The sequence below is a fragment of the Diadema setosum genome, chromosome 16, assembly GCF_964275005.1.
Source record: "Diadema setosum chromosome 16, eeDiaSeto1, whole genome shotgun sequence".
Classification (NCBI taxonomy): Eukaryota; Metazoa; Echinodermata; class Echinoidea; order Diadematoida; family Diadematidae; genus Diadema; species Diadema setosum.
In genome coordinates, this window is record NC_092700.1 from 35722182 (window position 1) to 35746503 (window position 24322).

Consider the following 24322-nt stretch of genomic DNA (forward strand, 5'->3'; position numbering starts at 1 on the left):
ACGGCCGCGGCCCATTTTATGTCTTACACTTTTGATCTTTCATGTCATACCAGGGAGGTAGCCTCCCTGGTCATACTTACTGAATCAAATCATAGGTATATCAATTAAATGTCAGAAGATAATTTTATGCGTTCATTATCATTCCTGTATCCACATAAGTAGCGATGGCTAAGGTCAAAGGTTCACAGAAATTTTGCCTCTGGGATTTTGTAACTTCGTAGAACTTCCTGTGATATAAAGATCATCACGTGCGCTACATTCTATCACTCGTATGTCTCCTCTGTGGAGCTTTTTAATGGCAATGTGCACTTCCGCAATAAACACAGCAAAAACGGGATCAACAGAATTGTTGAAGTTTCATTAAGACTCCGACATAGAATGAGAAACTTATATGTTTTCACCGAGTACAGGAAGTTTGGAAAAAGCAATGATGTTATGACACCACACGCTTCTCATTGGTTGGCACACACACACACATACACACATAAACACCCACACACCTCAATAGCAAAATCCTGATTTTAGTCGATGATGTAGTAAACGCAAACTCTCTTCCCCGAAAAGTAAACGTGTAGTTATAATAAGACTACTATAAGTAGATTTTATAGGTATATAGTGAAGACATGACTGTTCATTAAAAAAAAAGACTTGAGATGCGTTAAGATTACTTCTGCCAATAATTATGAGCACATGGTTGGGTTCATATCACTAATTTGTGAATATATGGGAATCTCCGAAATTATATAACTTTCCCATTCTAGGTCCGAGTTTGATGGAATTCCAACAATTTTGTGTGTCTGATTTGACTCCCATAATACACTCTCGGAATTCACTACGGCAGTCATGAACTGTAATGGTGCCGTGTAACCCTTTAACGCGTATGACTATGTGCCCAGTTTGTTTGAAGTTCCTTATGAGTATCTATGCCCAGCATTCTTATTACATGTGTAAACCATGTACCAGCATAAATCGTCGCATATGTATGTACAAGAGTACAGTAATTCATTTTAGGTAAATGATAATTGTGCGGGTACTATCTTTTTCGAGACACGGGTCACCATTCTTACATCCGATCCCATTCCGTAAGACACTCTCCAAGTATCACCACCGTTGACTGGCATTGATTACTTCCAAGAGGAGCTCGCGCCATACTAATTTTGCCCCCATCACGGAGCAAACCCCATACCTTGATTCGTGGTGACACTTTGGAAGGGTAACTCACCAACACACCAACATGCTACCTTTTTATTCTTTGAGCGGCAACACCTTTGTTTGAACTCTACTATGGGTGGAATATCACTCTTATAGTTCATCCTAATTTGACGCCATTTTGAAAAAGCGCTCAAAGTTAGACATACCACGTTACTTGATCGGCGGCATTGTATCGGCGGTCCAATGATCCATGTTGGATTGGCATAGAAGGTGTGATTAAGTTAAAGGAAAATTTTGTCCATCATTATTTCTCGGGAAGGAGAGATATTCTGGACATTGTTGGGCTGCGACGCCAAAATACACCATGAACCGGGGCATAGAGGAAGTGCCCTTGGTACCACTCGTCAACGGGGCCGCACCCATGAAGAATGGACATCATCGACCGCGCTTCGCCTCGTCGATTACCGTGCCGCCCAATCTACAGTTGACTCTTTCGTGGGAAAACATCGAGGTGAACCACTACCCCTCCCGGAGCTGTATCGGACGCCTGAAGGGAGAGAGACCCCCAGAGGTGAAGCGTATTCTCAAAGGAGGTACGATATGTCATGTCCTATATCATGTCTATTTCCATGTCTGTCTATCTCTGTCTGCGTCTAACAATATTCAAGATCTGTGACTGATGGGTAATATCTTAATATGAAGTTTTATCGCAAAACGACCCTATCTGATAATGTACTTACTTTGAAATTTTTAGAAATGGCGCTTAGCTCATTTTGCAATAAAACTCTTCAAATATTGCCTTCCAGTACAATAGCACAAGTGGCATCGATCCCCACGGGAGTTTAATATTCCTCAAGAGATTATATGTTCCCAACGCACGTGCATGAAAAGGTGAGGGAAAAAAAGGAAAATATAAATCCCAAGGGACTGTGAAGTGTTAAATGATTGGAAAGATTGATTGATTTGATTGATTACTGATAATCTAAATTACAACAATTGCAACAATAGACAAGGCAAAAGTTATATCATACTATGGTCTGTACACATTTTCATTCTTCCCTCGTTGGCAGCCAGTCAATTTTTCTGTTTGTATATCACCTGCTGACGTAATGTCACTACATGCACTATAACTATTATATCTACGATTCCGTATCTATGCAAACTATTATTCTAATACATAGGCCCTACCTGTACTATTGAAACTTAAGCTCACGATGAGGAAGGGTAAACTAATGACTTACTGGTTTAGTAATTGCTGTAGTTCTGTCTTGTCATCTATTATATAGGACGTATGTGTGAATATAATTATGTGCGAAGGTATATGTATGCATGTACGTGTACATAATATATTGATGTATGTTTGTGATGTTTGTGTATGCATATAAGCACATAATGTGTATAATTATGTATCCATGTTTTGTGTATGTCTGCGTGTGTATTTATGTATGTGTATGTCTGCGTGTGTATTTATGCATGTGTATGTGTATGTGTATGTATGTATAGCTTTATGTATGTGTGTGTGTATGTCTGTATGTTTGCATGCATTTTATGCACAACCAATGTGCTACAAAACTTGTATCATGTTCCTGTCCCTTGCCATCAGTCTTATCCATAGAATGACAGGAGACGCCTTAAGTGTCTGTGCGATTTTTGGTTACTGTTCGTTTTTCCCAAGCTTCGTTATTCCGGTAGATGAAAACAAGGTTAGTTAATCTGAAAGCAACATAAGGTCCGTTTTTGCGAAGGTTCATTAATCCGGAAATGAAATAACATTTGTAATTCCGAAAATTAGATAAACTTCATTTGAATTATAGTGACAAAATATAGTGTTGTAGTTAAAAACAAAATAGAAGGATGTTATGCAATGAAAATTAAATGAAAACACGCCCACGAACACACACGCACAAACTCACACACCCACACACATAGATATGTTTATAAACGCACACAATACACACAATATACATACTTGTTGACCAAATAGAATACAATCGTAATTTGTCATTAATGACGAACCTTTGGAACAACGCCAAAAATGTTTGGATTAACGAACCCTTTTTTATTTTCGGATTAGCGAACCTCTACGTATAGGAAATTTGTAACATGTTCCGGAATAACGAACTTTCGGAATCACTAGCCCTATTTCATTTTCGGATTAACGAACATTTGGAATAACGAAAATAATGTCAAGAATGTTGAGATTACCAAACCCTTTTTCATTAAGAATTAACGAACCTTTGGAATAACTGATATCATCCCGATTTTTAGTATCAGTCAAAATTGCCTCAGGTTTTTATAGTATGGAGTGAAGCATTTTCCCGAATTGCACTCTGCTTAGAGGAAAATTAATTTTGTAAAAATGGGGAAAAGAAATACAAGATTCTACACCTAGATCTACATGTTTATTTTAATCTTTGTTGAATGATTGGCGCCGGTTTATCGACATTGCTTATCAATCTTAAGGCAAAGGTCAGGCGATGTGAAGCTATTATACTCATACACACTCGCATCACTTATCAAACACATGCAAGGTTAAGGTGTTTTCGAGATGTATTACGTAAATTACTGGAAGCTACAAAACGCAAAAAGTATGACGTATCACTGTTATGCTTTCAACGAGACCACAAGGCCATCCGTTGGCAGTGTAGGTTCCTATGGCCATGATTTCCTTGGCAAAAAGTTGGGTCGTTGCAATCTAGATCACGAAGTTTTATTTGTTCTTTTTAATCTACCATTATAAAACCATTGCTTTGATATAGACGCTTTTAAACTTTAGGCTTGCGTACAACACCGAAAATTGTCAAGAAGACAATTTTTCTTCACATTTCTTTCTTTTTTTTTTATTACGTCGTCTAAAAGTGTCTACAACAGCTTGCATGCGTTTCAGAAACGATTCTTAAAAAGATTAAAGACTAGATTCTCGGGCAGCTTTCATTCTATGTATAAAATTTTCACCCTTCTAAACTACTAGAGAAAGCAAGGCAAGAAGAATTTCAAGGCACATTTTCAGTGGGAATCCCACAAGCTAAAATGGAAACTACAATATCCTCCATCATAGGAGTTTGCGTTGAAGTTTCGTCTTCTATGTGGTTGATGATGATGGTGGTACATGGTCCTAAAGCGAAAATGAATGAAAGAAAGTCAAAGAAAAGAGAAGTAAGAATATTGTATTTTCTTAAAGGAGTGTAAAACATTTAATGTGTAGTTAAGTCTGCTACGGTAAATTCACACGACCCGATTTCGACACGACTGGCTTTAACACAATGGTTCTAAAGCGACCTCGACCATTTGCAGAGCTCTCCTTGCTTGCGTATCCTTTGTTGTTTGTGTGTCGAATTGTAATCGCTCGAGTAGCGTGAGAGTGCGCCGTGGAGTGCGCCAGCCACCGACGTGTCTATGACGGTACCAGCATCTTCCGAAAACGCCTTGTCATGCGCGTAGGCCTACCATGTTTTTCTCGATATGTCACCATCATGTGCATACCGATGGTAGAAATTCACACAACAAGCCTCCTTTCTCGCAAGACTTGATCCTAGACTATACACCTACCTGTACATTCCTTGACACTGGAATATGCAGGAACGCTGAGTCATGTTTCGATGCGACCCGCTCGTTACGTAATTTGAGAAAAACAAATCATGTTTTCATGAAACTAAAGATGGCAAAGAAGAAAAAGTCAAAAGAGGAGTTTAACCCCATAAGCTTTTTTTTTAAACACAGCATATCCATGCATCTGCAAAAGTTCTGTATTATGCTTAAACTGCACACAAAAAATGTGTGTGTGCAAGTCTTTGCGCTTGTGTATGTGTGTGCGCGTGTTCGCGCGTACTGCAGTGCTTGCTGATGTAACATGTTTGATGTGTTAAACAATGCGAATAAAGACTGTTATTACTGATAATGTTTTGCGATTGACAACGACAGATTTTCATGTTTTCATAATATAGAAAACAATTTATATTTCGACATAACACAAATTTGACGTGGAAAAGAGACCACTTGTGATCTTATATCGAATCTTGTGCTCTTCAATTTTCTTAGCCAACCAGGTTCCTACATTAGCAAGAAAAAGGTTACACACATACACCCACACACCCAGATACACTCACATGAATAACATCAAATCAATCAAATAATGTGTGTGTATAATGTATTATAATCATGTATGATAATTTATATGGATATGTATGTATGTATTTATCTATGTGCCTATGTACGTTTGTTTGTATGTATGTAATGTATTACCTTCCTTGTAACCGTCTCTATAACCTTCGTTATAATTTTCCATTTCATACTTTGCACGCAGTAAGCGGTGTTGCTGATCCGGGTACACTCACGGCGCTGATGGGAAGCAGGTAAGACTGGGACAGAAGGCTAAGCTGGCCTTGATATCTCGACAGGTTTTGATGGCAACGAATACAACGTATATTGCAATGTCCTGGAAAAGAAAAGAAAAAAAAAAGAAAAAGATAGAAATAAGCATTTGACCGTTGGATACCAATGCTTTACTAAAGTCGACGTTGTATTAAATGGGGGAAAAAAGAGAAAATGACACTTTTGAACAAGGCGTTCGTTATAAAGGGCGCTGTGGCATAGTGGATAGGACTCCCGACTCCCAATCGGAGGACCCGGGTTCGATTCCCGCCCAGTGCTTGCGTCCTTCGACAAGATGTTCTTACCCACCACGTCCCTCTCGACCCAGCTGTATAAATGGTTATCTGGCAACGCTGGGGTAATAATAATGGTAGGGCCTCTGGTAGAGCAATGGCAACACTGAAGATGCTACCCTGGATAAAGAATACCTTGTTATAAAGATCAAACGACAACTATCACATTGTAAGCATGCACGGTAAGGAAGAAATGGGGCGATATAAATTGTTTACAACATGGTCTTTGAGAAAAAGGGTTAGGAGAATATAACTTGCCACTATATATAATCTCTATAACCAATAAGTCTGAAGTATTGCTACATATTTTGTCTCTTCAAGCTCCAGGCTGTTATTGCAATTATCATCTGCATCAGTATTTATTGCCATTGTCGATGTCCTCTTCATTGTCGTTGTCGTTGCCTTTGATCTCGTGATCGTTGTTTTGATGATCACTCTCTCCTATATCAATTTTGGCAGCGGAGCTGGTAAGACAACGTTGTTAAACGTTCTAAACCAGCGGGGCCTGGCAGGCCTAGAGGTCAAAGGTAACGTGTATCTGAACGGCATTCCCATAGACGAGTACGGGAGATCAACGAGCAAGCTGATTGGATACGTGCAACAACATGATATACTTCCGGGTGAAATGACTGTCCGGGAATATCTCACATTTTGTGTAAGTATGTATACCGTAACCATGGTAACCATGTCTAACTGGCAGTAACAGATTTGAAAGTTGAACAGATGAGATGAGAAATAAGATTTCGTTAAACTGTATCGCATAAGCCAAGATACGAAGTCAAGTTATTATTTCGTACTTTATATAAAGCTTACAACCCGGCATATACAACCACAGCAACAACAGAACTGACCATAAATGGACGTCATAATTATTGTATATTCTGACCGAACAATTACTTTGAATATAATGTTGTCCATTAAACAAAGAGCTTAAGTTTTCGTTCTTTTGAAGATTGCGCTGTATGCTATAGATATCAATTCGTCAATCATTGCATCGCGAAGTAAATTCAGACGGATCATATACGAGAGTATTGAAAATGATAAACAAGATATAGTCCTTTTATTTTTATTCTAGGTAGTTGTTTCAGAGATGGTGCCTAACCGGTCGCTCGAAGCGACAGCTTCTACTGTATCTAAAATTGCACAATGAGTTGAATAATCATGATTCATTCCATCAGGCTACTCTGACGATGTCCAAACATCTACCACAAGAAGCAAAAATAGCCAAAGTCAACGAGATACTGGAAGAGGTGAGTTATAGTCGAAGTAAAGATTGAACACACGAGTAGATGCATTCACGATTCCTCAACTGTGATCAGTGAGAAAATTAATACAGCTTACTGAGTTAAAACATAGTTTCTGACTCCCGAATCTATGTGTTGTGAAAAATGAGGGCAATGAAAACCTTGCTGGAAACCTCATGCCACAATACGATACGATAGTTGATAGTTATGCCAAGGTAAAGTACTCTATTCTACCATACGAATATTGACCTGCCATTGTTGTAATTAGTTATATCTCATAAATATTGTTTTGTTTTTGACTCATCAATATCTATTACTTGTCACAAATATTTTCGTTTTACATTTCACTCGGACTTTTTCAAAACCATACTCTTTTTTCCCACCGTATTGAGAGCTTCAACTTGTGTGCATTATCTAAAGTGAAGATAGCCTTTTAATTACTATCAAACCAAGTGACATAATTCGCATTTAAAAGATATAATAAAAATACTGACCTTGTGATGGAATGTTGACACTTTCGTTACTGCTTTGAATGAACTATGCACACAACAATTACTTACAAAGTTTAAAATGCAGTAATTCAATATTTTCTTTGCTAGTCAAGAAAGTTGCGTCTACTTTGATCTGTGCATAATTACTCCATTTAGCAAAAAGAAAATGAATCATTAAACATACCTTAGTGAATTCATGAGATGACATTGATTTCTCATCGAGATACACGTTTGACATATGCCAATCAACATAGCTATTTCTACTGTAAACCTGTTCTAACCATGTTATACCTCATGTATGGTTGTTTTGGACTGGATTAAAGGTACTGTTTACCATTATGAGCAACGATTGTAAAAATGTTCGAGATATCAAATTTGATGCATATGTGTAGGTCAGTTTTATCACAAAACATTCTACCATGTAAAAAATTTGCAATAAAGCTTGAAATATAAGGAGATATCACTATTTTTCTCAATAAACCATAACTGTAGACGGTTTAGTCTAGGAACAATTTTATCATAACTATTGTTCACATTCTGTATATTTTACAATGTTTAACATTATTTTATACTGATTTAAATTTTTACAATGGTTGTTTCTATCCCTACCTCACATTTTAGAACTATTTTGAAGCACTAAAGCTGGATTTTTGTTTCATCTGCAAATGGTAAATTATGCCTTTAATATTTAGTTCTCGTTACGGAAATGCGCTGACACAACGATCCGAGGGAAGCAGTCCGTGTCAGGAGGAGAGAGGAAGCGGGTTTCCGTGGCAACCAAGGTATCACCGACTCATACACTCTCCATCTTCCTACGTCCTATTAACACTTGGAGTAGAAGAGATAGATAGATAGACAGATATCTAGATAGATAAATAGTTAAAAAGATAGAGATAGATAGATAGAGATAGATAGATAGATAGATAGACAGATAGATAGTTAGATAGATAGATAGACAGATAGATAGATAGATAGATAGATAGATAGAGATAGATAGACGGATGAGAGATTGATACTGATAAACAGAAAGATAAACAGACAGATACATATAATGTATAGACATATACTATACATATATGAATGGATAGATTGATAGATAGATAGATAGGTAGATAGAAAGACAAAGTAAGGGGGATATAGAGGAGAGATAGATTTATAGTTAAAGAGAAATAAACAGGCACATAAGAATAAACAGAAAAAGTAATTGCTCTTTTGATGTCATTACGAAAAGGCGCATCAAATAACAACAGAAGACTTAGAATTATCCTTTCATCAACAGTGTCTCCTTCCCTCCTCCTTTTTCACATTCTCTTTTTTTTTTTAGATATTGTGATAAACATCGACATTATTATCATCATTATGAGCATGTATAACCAATAATTGCAAGCAATTGTATGTAGTGGTAAAAGAATAAGCAGGTTGTATAGCATGAGAACAAATTGGAGAAAGAAAAAAAATTGGTAGTAATCATGGTAGTATTGGTACTGATGGGTGGACTTTTAGAGCTTACTATGCACATAGGTCGGAATTAATTAGTGTCATTACACAATTTGATGATATTCTTGTCGAAACACTTCTCACCGGAAGCTGTTCGCTGAGCCGAGGTTGCTGTTTCTGGACGAGCCAACCACGGGACTGGACTCCTACATGGCCGCCCTGCTGGTTAAGAACCTGAGAGATCTAGCGGGCCAGGGATACAACATAATCTGTACCATTCACCAACCTTCGGCTGACGTCTTCAACTTGTTTGACCAGTACGTGACTCTCTTAATGTGACCTGACAAAATAATGCTAGGATTGACTAATGATGGTCAACATATCAACACTCCAATATGAAATGACGAGAGTATAATATCTCTCTTTTTTATTGAAACATCGTAGTCGGAAAAAAAAAAGAAGAAAACAGTCATCCATCAAGCAATTTGCCCAAAATGTTTGACTATTTTGTGTTCATGAATACAATCCAGTCAAACTTGACTTTTAGCGACCACTTGTCTATAGCGACCACCTGCAATATATGGCCACTAAAGAAATCCCATGTTAGAAACGCAACATCAAAGACCCTGTCTATTATATTGGTCACCTGTTTATAACGGTCACTTTTTTCGCTTCCTTTGTGTGGCCGCTAAAGACAGGTTTGTTTGTATGTGTGTGTGTGTAAGTGTTTCTCACATGCGTTACTTTGAGGCAACATAAAATAACAACAACCAAGCACTTTGCTATTGACTGCAAGCAATATGAAAACATTCCAAAATATTTACTTTTTGTACTTTAACTTCATGCAGCTTTAATTCCGTATTTGATGATTTTAGTTTCTATATTTTGGTAATTCTCCGAATGTCCTTTTGATACACAATATAGGACCCAGCAACGTTGAACATAAACGTCCTTTTGATTTTTTTTTTTTTTTTTTGCTTCCAGGCTGCTGCTTCTAGCTGATGGCACCATCTCGTACTTCGGGCCGCAGCCCGATGCTCTCTCTTACTTCTCTGGGATAGGCTACCCGTGTCCGGACGAGTTTTCTCCCGCAGACTACTTCATTGCTCTGCTCGCCGTCGTACCCGGCCAAGAAAAGGGCTGCCTGGAACGCATACAGGTAGTTAGAATTCAGACTAGCTGATGTTCGTTATTACGAAGATTCGTTATTCAGAAGGTTTGTTATTCTGAATATGAAATGAGGTTCGGTATTCTGAAGGTCAGTTATTTGGAAATACACAAAGTCCCTATACTTATAGATGTTCGTTAATCCGAAAATTAGATAGGGTTTGTTTATCCAGACATTGATATTGTGGCATAATTCCGATGGCTCGTTATTCGGGAGGTTCGCTCATCAAAAATTGAAATGAGGTTCGTTATTCTGAGGGCTCGTTAATTCTAAAACGAAATGAGGTTCGTAATCTCCAAGGTTCGTTAATCCGAAATTAAAATGAGGTTCATTTTTCTGAAGGTTCGTTAATCCGAAATAACGAACCTTCGAAACTGTAGCCTGTGGACTATAGGAGTGCACTTTTGACCAATGACATTAATTCTTTTGCAGCGTCAAATATATTAATAATCTAGCATTGCCGGACACTTGTCTTTTCTAAGAATGGGCCTATTTTGAATATCAAAACTCATATATGGTGACTTTAATTATCGACAATGTAAAGAATGCCACACTCATCATCTAACCTCTTCGTATGATCCTAGCCAAAGGGCCTAATGGTATACAAGACATTATATACACCGTTATTTAGTATGAAGTAACGTATTCAATTCATCACGTTGTTGTTTTGTTTTTCCTTATCTTACCATACAGCGGATAGCGGATGAATACACAAAGTCCACGTACACCGAGAAGGCGCGGCACCGTCTAGCTATTGAGCTGGAGAAAAATGCAGTGGTGGAGGTGAGCACACGTAAAGGGGGTAATCAAGTGTTGAATGACGTCGTAAAGAACTCCTCTCGCAATGATATCGACTGCTTTGGGGCAACAGTGCTATGCTTTTCGGGCAAATAGTTTTAACCGTCACCCGAAAAGAAGCAGTCGATATTTGTTTTATATACGGCAACCCAAATTAAGACCTGAAAATGAAGTTGTCGAGCTGCAGGTCAGAGAAATTACATAAAGTATATTTTTTAATTCACAAATATGAATACACGCGCAGGATATACATACTCGGATCTTTAAAAAAAAACAAAACAACAACAACAACAACAACAAAAACTGCCAGCTGACTTTCGGGTAATATAGCGAAAACTAACGACTGCACCTTGACCATTCAGAATCGAGGATTCATCAAATGTGGTATAACTTATAAAACACAAAGTAATGAAATTCTAGGATATTGCATCATAGATTATTTCATGTCTATTTTATGTTCTCTAATTGATAATAATAATAATAATAATAATAATAATAATAATAATAATAATAATAATGATAATAATAATAATAATAATAATAATAATAATAATAATAATTCAGATAGAGTGTGGAGTAAGGATTCGATGGCACTTTAATTTGCAAGAGTATAGAGCGTGCGTATAAACCAACATTTTACTCCTAAAATCTCTGACGAATATTCATTCCTACGGATTGTCTTTTCTCTGTCTTGTTTTTCAGGATTTCATCTCTGAGGACCAAGAAATGGGGTAAGCAACTAACAGACGCAAACGCTTATGTTGTTGGTTTTTTTTTTCTGTTGCAACAGAAGAGGAAGACTGATCAGTAGATGTGCTGGGTTTCAAGATGCTGTCTAATTACTCAATAATATTGGGTGTTTTAACGCTAAGCTCTACCTTCTTATGCACTGCACATTTTGCTTCACCGAACTTGACTTTCCATTACATTTTATCTGTTTCTTGCCATGAGCTCTCTCTGCTGCCTTCTGAATCTTTCTTCTTAAAGGATTTGGAAAACTCTTCATAATAATCTTGATGTCTTTAAAATTATCAAATAAAATAGGTATATCGTGCATTGCTGTTGTTGTTTTATTCCGAGCGAGAAAGGTGATAGATTATGTAATTTCATTCCCAGTGCACTCTTTGATTTGCATTTCGTGTCATTTGAAGTTCATGGATGTTTCGACTTATGGTGCAAGTTATAATGATAAAGTCTTAATTTTCAAGGGTATAGCTTTTCAATGTTACCACTACTTTTCCTAAAGTTCAAAAATGATTTTTATTTCCCTGTTATCATTATATACTATTTCAGATTTCAAATTCATGATTTTCTTCCGTCGAGATGTTTTCATTGCAACTGATTGACAAATTGCCCTACATCGACGTAAATAAGCATTGAATTGATCAGTGTTTTAGTAGTAGCCATGATAAAAAATCATGGGCGTACATACTCGAGCAGGATTTGAACTTACGACCTCCTGATCACCGGACAGGCGTCATCTCCACTAGACCACCGAGCTTTCGCCCGAAAGCAAGTGTTGGTTCTAATCCTTATAGCAAGCAGTACCCGCTGCATGCTATAAGGATTAGAACCAACACTTGCTTTCATGGCTACTACTAAAACACTGATCAATTCAGTGCTTATTTACGTCGATGTAGGGCAATTTGTCAATCAGTTGCTATTTCAGATTTATCTTCTTTTAATTCACTTGCATTTGCATCATGCTATCAAACAGATTAAGACGATTTATCAACCAAGACTTGTCCTTGATTTTGTTTTAGATACCAGGCGGGATGGTTTACTCAATTGCGGCTAATAATCAGGCGAGGGCTGATCTATTTCCAGAGGAATCCAGCTCTACTGAAAACGAGAGCCTTGTTTGTTGCCGTAAGTCATTATCATCATTATCGTTCTCCTTCTTTTTCTTCTTCTTCTTCCTCTTATCATTATCATTGTCATTATTATTATTGTCATCATTACTATCATTATTATCGGTTTTATTATTATTATTATTATTATTATTATTATTTATTATTATTATTATTATTATTATTATCATTATTATTATCATTATTATTACTAGTAGTAGTAGTAGTAGCAGCAGCAGCAGTAGTAGTAGTAGTAGTAGTAGTGGTAGTAGTAGTAGTAGTAGTAGTAGTAGTAGTAGTAGTAGTTGTACTAGTAGTGTAGTATTTTGGGATGTATGTCATCCAGGATAATCACTGGGGAAGCTATAATGTCAAATGCTCAAAAGTAAGCACTCGTACGTATCGAGGACGGTTCCACGAGATTGCTTCTGCGACAATTGCTCCCATGAAATATATGCACGCTAAGCCAAACATAATTTCTACCCATAAATATAACCCTAATCCTCACATCAAACCAAACCTAAAATCATTATCAATCACAACCCTAACCCTTATCCTAAATGCTTTGAGAAAATAAGACCAGAGCAATCGTCCCAGAAGCGAATGTTGTGTCACCACCCAGGACTGGGTCCCATTCAAAGAACTTGGTATAGAGGACGAAGTACCGCGCCCAAATGCATGGCCGGTGCCACTGCTTGCCAGGGGTCTCGAACCCCAAACCCAATGATTGAAAATCATTTGTCTTATCCACTGAGCTACATCAGACCATTTCCGTATGCATGTATTCAAGCACGTGTATAGGAACTAAAAAAAAAAAATGGTGTCATTATGAAATTAATCGAACTGCAGAGCATGAGCGAAAATCGTAAGTGGGTATCCGGCGCCGCTGTAAGTCACTCGAAAATTCAACGTGCACAAGCAGAAATAGGCACGCCTTTTCTTTATATAAACAAATGCTAAGCATTAGAATTACCTCATACCATGCAACAATAGTGTTTCCTAATCGATGTGATCATTGAGTGATTTATGAGTCTATAGTAAAATACACTTGAAACGAAAAAGTAAACGCATAAACGCAAAATTACATAGTTCCCTTTGTCACGTTTGTTACTGTTTTGCTATCTCCTTCGATACATGTCAAATGCAGGGCATCATGCTCAGTAATGTGGATGGAAATAGAATGTTCTAATAAAAGACACAGACATTTCATGTTTCTTCCGGCAAACATGACCTTCAACAACTCGTGATCTTTACTTGGTAATAACCATTGACTTAGCAAAGGAAGTAATATTTTTCTTTCCTTATTGTATTACCTCTTTGGTTGACTCTTTAATTTTTTTGCCTATTGAGGTTTTGTTCTTCCTAGATAAAAAAAAAAAAAAATAACCTTGAATTTCACCGCTGAAGAAACAATGAATGCTATGGTATTGCTTTCGATGCTTTCAAAAAGACCCTCAAAACATACCTTAAAAAAAGATCATTGCCAATATTTTTTTTTCTACAAGTATGTACAATGTGTATAATAATGTTGTTACTTTTTATTGTTCTTATGTTCTATATCTTCTATGATATTTTATCTATTTATCATAAGTCTTCTTTAAAAGCAGGATAGTCCCATTATATTGCTATGATACTATGTTGTAGAAGCGTAACACACCTATCAGTTCTGTTTCCTTAGCGCCATGAATATCATTTTTTTTTTGTAGTTAGAATGAGCGCTTTAAGGAGTCTGCCATTATAATTATTTTCAAGCAACCACGTCCGAGGCTGAGAGGAAAGTCCATGTACCCTCTTTTCTCTCTGTCTGATTTTGAAAATGCTAAATAGTACAAAATTATAGTCGAGATGACTTCAGATGAGAGGGTTACAGTTCGTTATTCTGACGGTCCCTTATTCCAATGATTCGTTAATCCGCAGGTTCATTATTCCGAAGGTTCGTTAAACCGAAAATGAATAAGAGGTTCGTAATATCGAAGTTTCGTTAGTACACACCTTCTTTTCATTTTGGGATCAACGAACGTCATTTCATTTTCGGATTACGAACCTTCAGAATAACGAACATCATCTGACGGGAGGACCATGATTTCAATGCATTTTCCCTTGGATACACCGAAATTTGCGCAAAATAAAGTCAAAATCCAACGAATGCTTTGTAATACACACTGATACATGCATTACAAAATGTATGCAGTCAAACCTGTCTATAGCGGCCACCCAAGGGAAACGTAAAAGGTGGCCGTTATAGACGGGTGGTCGCTGTAGACAGGTAATCCAACTTTGTGTGCATTGCTTACATGTACATGTATGTGTGTTTCATGTCGGTGTATATGAAATTGTTGCGCACTAGTATGTGTATTGTCGTGAAGAAAGCTTAACACTAGTGCATTATTATGACTGAATAAGGGATGGATGCAGCGGTGGCGATCACTGAACGTTGCCCGCACGGCTACAAAGCAGAAAAACACGCTGAATTATCGGCTCAGCTACGGCTCCGTTGGGTTTGTGGCAGGTTAAAATCTACCGCGGGAAACAAAATTTGTGGCCGCTGGCCGCGTTAGACAGGTGGCCGCTATACACAGGGTCTTTAATAGGGATTTTCTCTCGGGGGGGGGGGGATTTTTCAGTGGCCGCTATAGACAGGTGGTCGCTATAGACAGATGGCCGCTAAGGCAGGTTTGACTGTATTATGGTTTTATGATTGATAAAGTTCTTCATTTATAAGTAATAAGTTACCTGGGTATCCGTGCGTTCATAAAGATTATCATAATAATACGCGATAATTTACTTGATATCCGTAGGCTTTTATGTAATTATCTCTCTCCCCGTCCCATACAGTTCATGTGTCTAATAATGGCGTTGATATTCTGGAACCCGACCGCCACCTACGACCAAACTCGAATAACCGCCGTTCGTGGTCTGCTCTATTTCTTCTGCGCCAACTTCACCTTCGTCAACGCCGCTCGTATGCTCGTGGTAAGTTAACCCTCTCATCCTCAGGAGTCCAATTACATTTGTATATTGCATCAATTAGGGTTGCAAGGATTAACAAGTCGGTCTTTTAAAAGGACACGTCCACCTTCATAGACATGTGGATTGAGTGAATGCAGCAATATTGGTAGAACACGTCAGTGAGAGTTTGAGGAAATCGGACAGTCCATGCAAAAGTTGTGAATTGTTTAACTTTCTATTCTGTAACCGCTGGATGAGAAGACTACTACATGTACAGCTTTTGATGTCACATGTGCACAACGATATAAGGAAAATATAAAGAGAAATCAACATATTTTCACTTTTCTCGCATGATTAAAAAACACACTTAACTTGCCTCTTTCAGAAGGCAGGGGGAATAATTTTACCCTTATAACATAGTATACGTCAGTGACAAATCGAGGAAATGCGCACTTTTTTCAAAATATAAAATTTTGTGAAATTCTCTTAATTTTCCTTATGTCGTTCTACGCATGTGACATCATACACTGTCGAAGTCTTCTCGTCCAGTAGTGACTGCACAGATACTCAAACTTTCACTGATGTGTTCTACTGATATTGCTGCATTCATTCAATCCATTGTTGCTATGCATATGAAGGTGGACTTGTCCTTTAATTCATAGATGTTTTGGGTTACGCAAGCTATCCATAAACGTTTAACGCTCTTGCGTTTACGTGGTCACCCAACTATATTTATTTGTACTTGCTGAAATAAATAAAAATGTTTAGCCAGCATTGAATGATGACACCCCTCTCTCATCCCATCACATTTTTTGAACATTACAACTTTTTGAACTTTTCTCTTATGGCTAGTTGAAGAATTTAAGACCAGTTTCGTAGATTTTAGCCATGCTGTCTGCATACAGGCTACTGACCCGAATATCAATTTTGATTTGATTAATCAAATGATATCTTTGTAACAACTGAATGCACATTGCAACATTCTCTTACTGGTTTGACTATGCATTACATTACATGAAAACAAAAAAGGTGTGATAATAGCTTGTGCCTTAAGTACTTACACATTAATGGCGAAACTTCTTATGCCATATAAACGGTCAAGATTTCTTTTGACACGCCTGCGAGACTGTATAAGTGTATAAAGATGAAATATACGTCGGCTGAGAACCAACAGACCAAGAGGGCTTTATTGCAATTTGATGAGTTATTGGGTTATTGGCATCATAGTGTAGAGTTTGATTTCCTCTATATTATGCTGACAGTTATACAAAGGCCTGGATAATAGACTTGTTTTCCTGTTTTCCGTGGCAGGTTTTACCCGGAGAGCTCCCGTTGATGATTCGCGAGCACCTGGATGGCATGTATTGCATCAGTGCCTACTACTTCGCCACGTTTATCGCTCAGGTATAGGCAGGCAAATAAAAATCATTCTTTAGCAGGTATCCTTAGACCCATTCAGGAAGCAAGTCGTGACAATAGCATACTTGCCATCTAGTAAGATTTTATCAGATTCAGTCAGATTTTTTACGTTAAAAATAGCAAAATCAGATTTCCTGTTAGAGAAATCAGATTTAAAAAAATATTTAGATATACCTTTCATGTGTATTTTCTGAAGATTTGACCGAAAGTAAGATTTTTAACTTCAGTTTGCATAGAAAATAAGATTTTTGCAATCCATGAGTAAGATATTTCATCTTGAAATGTTGGCAGGTATGCAATAGGAAACTTTGGAACTTTTATGAATTTTTGGAAAACTTGAGGCAAAATAACGAAATATTTTTGATAAAAGATTTGGAATTTGATCCAAAGACGACTTGAAGTAACATTTGGGCTGCAAATAAGCCAGTTCGCAGTTCCACTTTGCGCATGAGCAGAACAAAGATCATTTGTACCAACAGGCATGTTGTGTTTTAAATTCACTGGGATGAGCATCTGTGATTTAATGATTAATAATCACGTAATCTATATAAATGCTGCTTACCATACAGCATATCCACCTGAGAGCAAAAGTGATATGTGGCAGTATCAATAGAAAGTAAGACAGTCAATGCAAAATAATGAAGTGATGATTTCCCAAGTGTTAATTGACAGGTCATTCTGGTTGTCTGGTCTACGCAAGTTCATTCTTTGTTTGAACGGGATGAATCTCACAAATTAATTGTTACGTAAAGCTTATGCATTATGTCGTATTGAAAACGAGGGAAGTGCCCATAACCGACTGATAAAAAAAGAAAGGTCATTCGTGCCATTGTGCCTAGTATGAACTAATTCCGAACTGGCTTATTACAATGAAATTAAAAACTGACAAAAACAAACAAACAAACAAAAGTCAAGCATACTTTTGGTAAAGTAATTCTGTCTGAAAGAGGAAAAACGGAAATGAATAAAGCGTTAGCATTTTCTGCTCTGTATAAGTTGGTAAGAGTGGGATATTAATTGTTAAAAACGTCTTGAATAAAATAATTGTGTAGTAGCACGAATTAGCAGATCATGTTAACACAGAATTGTTCAATTTTATTCGAAGCTATTCGACAATTATGTCATTGCCTTTTTTTCTTTTTTTAAAGCATGTGAACAAAACAAAATCCATGATATGGACAATATTGATTGAAATAAAATGAAATGAAATTTGTCACTAAGCTAAATCTGACTCGGACAATCTCGAATGAATTGAAATCTCTCACGCAATTAATACTCTCTTTATCATTCATGTAACCTCTGATGATCTGGTCAGTGTTCACTGGGCATCACGCTGATGACCCTGTCAGTGACGGCGGTCTACTTCGTGGGCGGGCTGGAGCCCCGTGCTGACACCTTCTTCATCTGCCTCGGTATTCTCCTCCTCTCCTATTTGGTCAACGTCGGGTTCGGTAAGTAATCACCTCTGTGTCTTGGTCCCTAGGTTCCGGCTCGTCCGGATTAGTGGTTTCCTAGCTTCCTGGGTTCATGGGTCCCTTGGTCCCTGGGTCTCCGGGTAGGCCCTAACTGGTTTCATGGGTTCCTGGGTTACTGAGTCCTTTGGTCCTTGGGACCCTGGGGCCCTGGGTCCCTGTGTCCCTGGGCCTCCAGATTTATTACGATAATTAATACAACTGATACTAAAACTGCCACTACTACTGATACAAGTTAAAAAGTTACTGTTATAAGAAATATTTGTAATGTTGATAATAATTGAGACAATGGTAATGTTATTTGAAGATGATGATAGCGGTTAATTACATTAAAACACCCGCAAGTTTGCAGTCTATTACACACATTAGTATCATTATTTCTTTAAATGTGATTTCGCAAAGAGCGTACTCATTCCACCTTTCTTCCAATATAATGTTATCAGCAGATTCTGAATGAATTATATTGATTGATGTCTCTCACCTTTCTCAGTTGCCATGCAGTCGGCCCTATGGGAGAAGCCGGGCCGTAGCGTGACCCTGACGGCCCCTCAGATCTTCGTCATGAATGTTCTTGGTGGGTTCTACATCAACCCGAGGTAAGCCACCATGTCGGTTCAGTAGTGGCTGTTGATTTTCTCTCCATGCTCTCGTTCCTTGAAAAAAAAAAAATCCTGTTAAAAATTCACATTTTCCGAGCGAGTCTCGTGACGCACTAACCCGACCTATTTTTACCGACCTGTCTCTTCTCCTTATTCATCTAAATGACTACGTCATAATGCTTTTTTGTCTGTGTGGTGCTGTTGTGTAGACGGTTACAATTTTAGGACACTCATCCATTTGCTCCTATTGATCTTATCATGCATATGGTCTGGTGACAGGAAAAATCACACCGACAGCAAGTATATTGCACGTCTGCTAGCTAGAGAAGTCAATATGTCAACCTTTATTTCCCGGCCTCCATTTACGTTGACTGATTTACTTGGTCCATGTCATTTCTTACAGAACATATCACTGCGTAGCTAAATTGAGATATTCGTGTCCTATTCAATATGATTATAAATGTATTATGCACAGCTCGGTGTGGGAAAGAACATTTAATAATAGCAAGAATTGTAAACACTGCACAGGGCAGCTCTGACTAATAAATTGGTGAGCAAACTTTAGATGAAAAGACTTCATGGCACCTGAAATTACGTAGGTTTATTCTACACGATGCCGTGCCGTAATTATGATGCCCATTATTTTCCACCATTTTTGTCCGCTCCTAAAAGAGAAGGAGGAGGACGACGAAATATAAGAAAAAGGATATAAAGTTAAAGAACAAGGCAACGAAAAAAAAAAAACCCGAAGATGATTTTAAAGAAGAAGTAGAATAAAAAGAAGAGAATGGAAAGACAAAGATAATCACGAAGAAAAAGAAGTAGTAGAGAAGAAGAAGACACCGACGACGCAGAAGAAGATGCTATCTCATAAAATCGTCAATATAATGTTTTTATTTTGAATGTTTTACTCTTTTCATTGTTGATAAAAGATCGATTGCCACCTACCTCCTTCCCATCCTCTACATTGATTGGGTGCCCTGGTCCTACGAACTCCTCAACATCAACCAATGGGTACACGTGAAGAGCATAGGTAGGTACACTATATTGTGACGTCATCAAGTTGTTGGTCGTATACGGAATGAAACTGAAGTATGAAACTGAATGGGATATATCTGAAGATCCGATATTACAACGCAGATTTGGAAAGATATGAAATACCAATCTAGCAGGCTAGACAAGCTTTATGGATATAAATAGTTGACAAACCGACGTCAAATGAAATATATACAGATGTAGCAAGAGAGGAAAAAAGAGAAATAAACAGTCGTGTGATTTAGAGGAATGGAATGGGAAAGATAATTTCATGTTGTATGTATTCCATAGAATGACCTATTCACCAACACCTTTTCATAGTGTTTGTATAGTGTGCAATAATTCGATTAGAAATTGTAGCAAAATACTTTGATTTTAAACTGATAGAGGTGGGGAACTGCAGCATTTCGATTATGCACTATGGTAGATCAAAACATTGTTTTCAACGAGAATGTACCGATCAACACACATTAATGTGAAGTTACAATTTAGCAACCAGATGGAATGTTTAAAGGGATCGTATAGTTTTGGTTGAGATGGGGCTTCATGTTTACAACTTTTTTTTTTTGTGAGATAATTAGAAACCACTTACAAAACATTAAAAAGCATACAATTCTAAGAAGAAGTTCGACTGACGAAACTCGGTTATAAAATCGCTGATATAATCCAAAAACAAAGAAGTTCCAATAAAAAGTGGGACCCATCTTTTAGTTGTTAGAACCACTTAGTCATATCAAACCGATTTTCGTCAAACGAACTTCGAATTCCAATTAGAATGGTATACTCTTTTATATTTCATAAGTGGTTTGTAATCATCTCCCAAAAGTTGCAATCCGAACCCCCCCCCCCATCTCAACCAAAACTAAGGCATCTCTTTAACTCCTAAACTTATCTTCCTCGAGCTTCTTTTCCTCATCTTGTTCGCCTTCTTTATCACTTTTGTCATGTTTTCATCTCCTAACATCATAAGGCTGTTTGTCGTTGCTAACCAGTTACTCATTATTGTTTTGTTCATTACTTGCAACATTGCTTTGTTTGGTTTTCATCACCAACAGGGGTAACGGAACGGGATGGGTGCAGCCTACCCCATCTTTTAGGTCTTCAAAAATTAACATTGAAAAAATGATAAAAAAGATCATAACAGAGCCCATGACTTTCTTCAAGGTTCTGTCCATTGACTTTTGTCTCCTGAACAGCAACCCCCTCCACACACACACACACACACACACACACACACGTACCCAACCTCCCCTCACACACGCACATAAAAAAAAAAAAAAAAAAAAAAAAATCCGCAGCCCCTAAAAGGATGTGTACAGTTCTGGTCGAGGTGAGAATTTAGCTTCTAACGTTTTGTAAGATATTCAGAAACCACTCTATGAGATGTCAAAGAGCATGCAATTCTAAGGGGTATCAAAAGTTTATTTGATGAAAATCGGTTTTGAAATGGCTGAGATATCCAAAAACAAGGTGAAACAAAGAAATCCTAATAAAAGGCGTGGCCTGTCGCCTTTTATTATTATCATTTTTCAGGATATCTCAGCCATTTGAAAACCAATTTTCATCAAACAAACGTTGAATCCTTCTTGATATTACATGGTCTTTCATATTTCATAAGAGGTTTCTCATTATCTCTCTTAGGAATGTTCAAACATGAATCCCCACCTCAACCAGTACTGTACAGTCCTTTAGTGTCCCAATCATCATTGTCTCGTTAATTCGGCAAGTTTTTTCTCCCTTCTTCGAATGATTTTTCTACAGCTTGTGAGTGGTCCCAACCCGAATCTTGTCTGCTCACTGGACAGGCCGTTATGGAGACCTATGGCTTCTCAGTGGTACGTAAATCCCCCACCCCCCACTTCCATCTCCACCAATAGCACAAAACAAGCAGCTCAATATGAGAAACAATCGAATAAGTATGAAGCAGACTTAACAAACAAAGCGAAAGACAAGATGAAAAACTCGCGTTAACAAATCTAGAATGGTGATTAAAAAATAGCTATTGCATGTATCGTGTTGCACTCTAAACCAACCATTTCAAATCGGCTGTCCAGGTGCAACTTCTCTACCTCAACAAGTGTACATTATCACCTCTTTCGACTCTGCGTATGTAATTCGTCATTCGTATATTTTCTTTGGATTCGAAAACTTAAAAACTTATAAATCGTTTTGCGTGGCTCTGTTCTTGCGATTTTCTTGATCAATATTAATGCACGAACCTGCATAGTAGCACAACTTTTTACCTTTGAGTCAAGCTGACGAGATTTCATGCTTTTGATACGTCATTTCATACGTTGTGACGAGCATGGTTTCTAGGATGAAAGGGAAATAAATGGTGCTCATAGTATATTTACTGTCTCATGTTGAAAGAAAATCACAGACAAACCGATTTTCGCATTGGTGTGTGGTGTTGGAATATAGTGATGTAAAAGGAATCGTGTTGGAAATTTCAAAATTTAATTTTTTTTTTCATTTTAAGTTTGAATGCCTGAATCTAATTTCAGCTTTTAAGACTTCATAATATAATATAGTCAGTGACTGACTCGACTGTGAGGCTACAATCACAAGAAGATAAGCAATACATTAGTAAATTTGGTTGCATGTTAATGTATTAACAATATATCGTCTACACTGCAAAGATGGCCAGCATTCAAAATATCAAGTAGTTTCATACTTATTAGACAAGTCATTATCATTATTATTCTCTTTTATGATGTGCTCACACCATGATTATTTTTCTTTCTCCCACAGTCGGACTACACAATGGATTTCCTCTTGATCTCAGGACAGGTCATCGCCTACAACGCCCTCACCCTGACAATTCTCAAGATGAAGATGAAATACAAGTGGTCCGGCTGAGAACAAAAGCTTTTATCAGAGTGCTTGTAGATATCTGGACCTTAATCTATACCTCACGTCAAACAATATCTCTCCGTACATTTTCCTCCGAACAGAGAGAGAGAGAGAGAGGGAGAGAGAGCGGACGAAGAAGAAACAGACAGATATTCTTGGGCAACGTTAAAGCTATTTGTAGTCTTTTGTTTGTTGATGGAGTGGGTGGCGTATATAGAATGATGTTCATTATTTCGAAGGTTCGTTAATCCGTAGATAAAATAAGATTCGTTATTTTGAAAATTCGTTTTTCCAAAATACAAAAATCTATGTAGATCTATATAGATGTTCGTTAATTTGAAAATGAAACAGGGTTTTTTTTAGAATCCCAACATTTTTGTGCCGTGATTTCGAAGTTTCGTTATTCCTAAATTTCTTTGATCCGAAATTGATAAATAAGTTTGTAATTCTGGACTGTCGTTCATCCGAAAAGAAAATGAGGTGCGTACTGACAATAACTAACGAACCTTATTCGGTTTTCGAATTGAAGTACCCTCGGAATAACTAATGAAAACGAACCCGTTCTCTTTTCCCCCAGTTTTTTGTTATTATTTCTTTTCTTTCTTTTTTTTTTGGGGGGGGGGGTGGAGGATTAACGGACCTTTGAAATTACCAACTTTATTTCATTTTCAGATAAACGAACCTTCGGAATAACGAACATTACTTCGGATTAACGAACCTAAGGAATGGAATGACGAACCTTCGGAATACTGAACTTTAACCACGGTATATAGAGGAGTGATAACTGTTTCAATTGTTCTGAGCGTGTTTGTTGACAGTCTCGTTCTCGTAGTAGTTACTGGGTGTAACTATCTGGAAAAATTCTTTAGAAAGTAACCTGCTTTGGTAACAGGTATTCTCAGAAGCGCTTATTAAGGGTTTATAATTTTTCGTTGAAGAGACTTTAACAAGAAGGTAAATATGTCATTCTGGAGCCAATCCTGGTGGAACCAACCGGAGATCATTGAGATAGTAGTCTGAGATATTTCTTCCACTTCAACCTTGAGGACACAGAAGTAGTAACGAAAATTTTTTGTAGGCCCTATACAGAATAAACCTTGCGTAATAATCAAAGTTACAGGGTACACTTCAGTCAGTCTATGGAGAATGTCATATTCATGTTTGAAATATTGAAAAAATGTGAGGGAAAAT

General features: G+C 37.5%; 1 protein-coding gene across 1 annotated transcript; it reads left to right on the forward strand.

Moving 5' to 3' along the window:
* The first annotated feature begins 1516 nt into the window (after nucleotides 1-1516).
* LOC140240129 (protein white-like) lies at nucleotides 1517-23137 on the forward strand. The gene is made up of 17 exons (XM_072319939.1): nucleotides 1517-1745; nucleotides 5456-5504; nucleotides 6276-6471; nucleotides 6995-7066; nucleotides 8244-8333; nucleotides 9139-9305; nucleotides 9973-10147; nucleotides 10850-10939; nucleotides 11657-11685; nucleotides 12718-12823; nucleotides 15640-15777; nucleotides 17065-17157; nucleotides 18488-18623; nucleotides 19135-19240; nucleotides 20176-20276; nucleotides 22040-22113; nucleotides 23030-23137. The coding sequence occupies exons 1-17, from the start codon at nucleotides 1517-1519 to the stop codon at nucleotides 23135-23137; spliced, it is 1959 nt and encodes a 652-aa protein (XP_072176040.1).
* Nucleotides 23138-24322: the final 1185 nt, after the last annotated feature.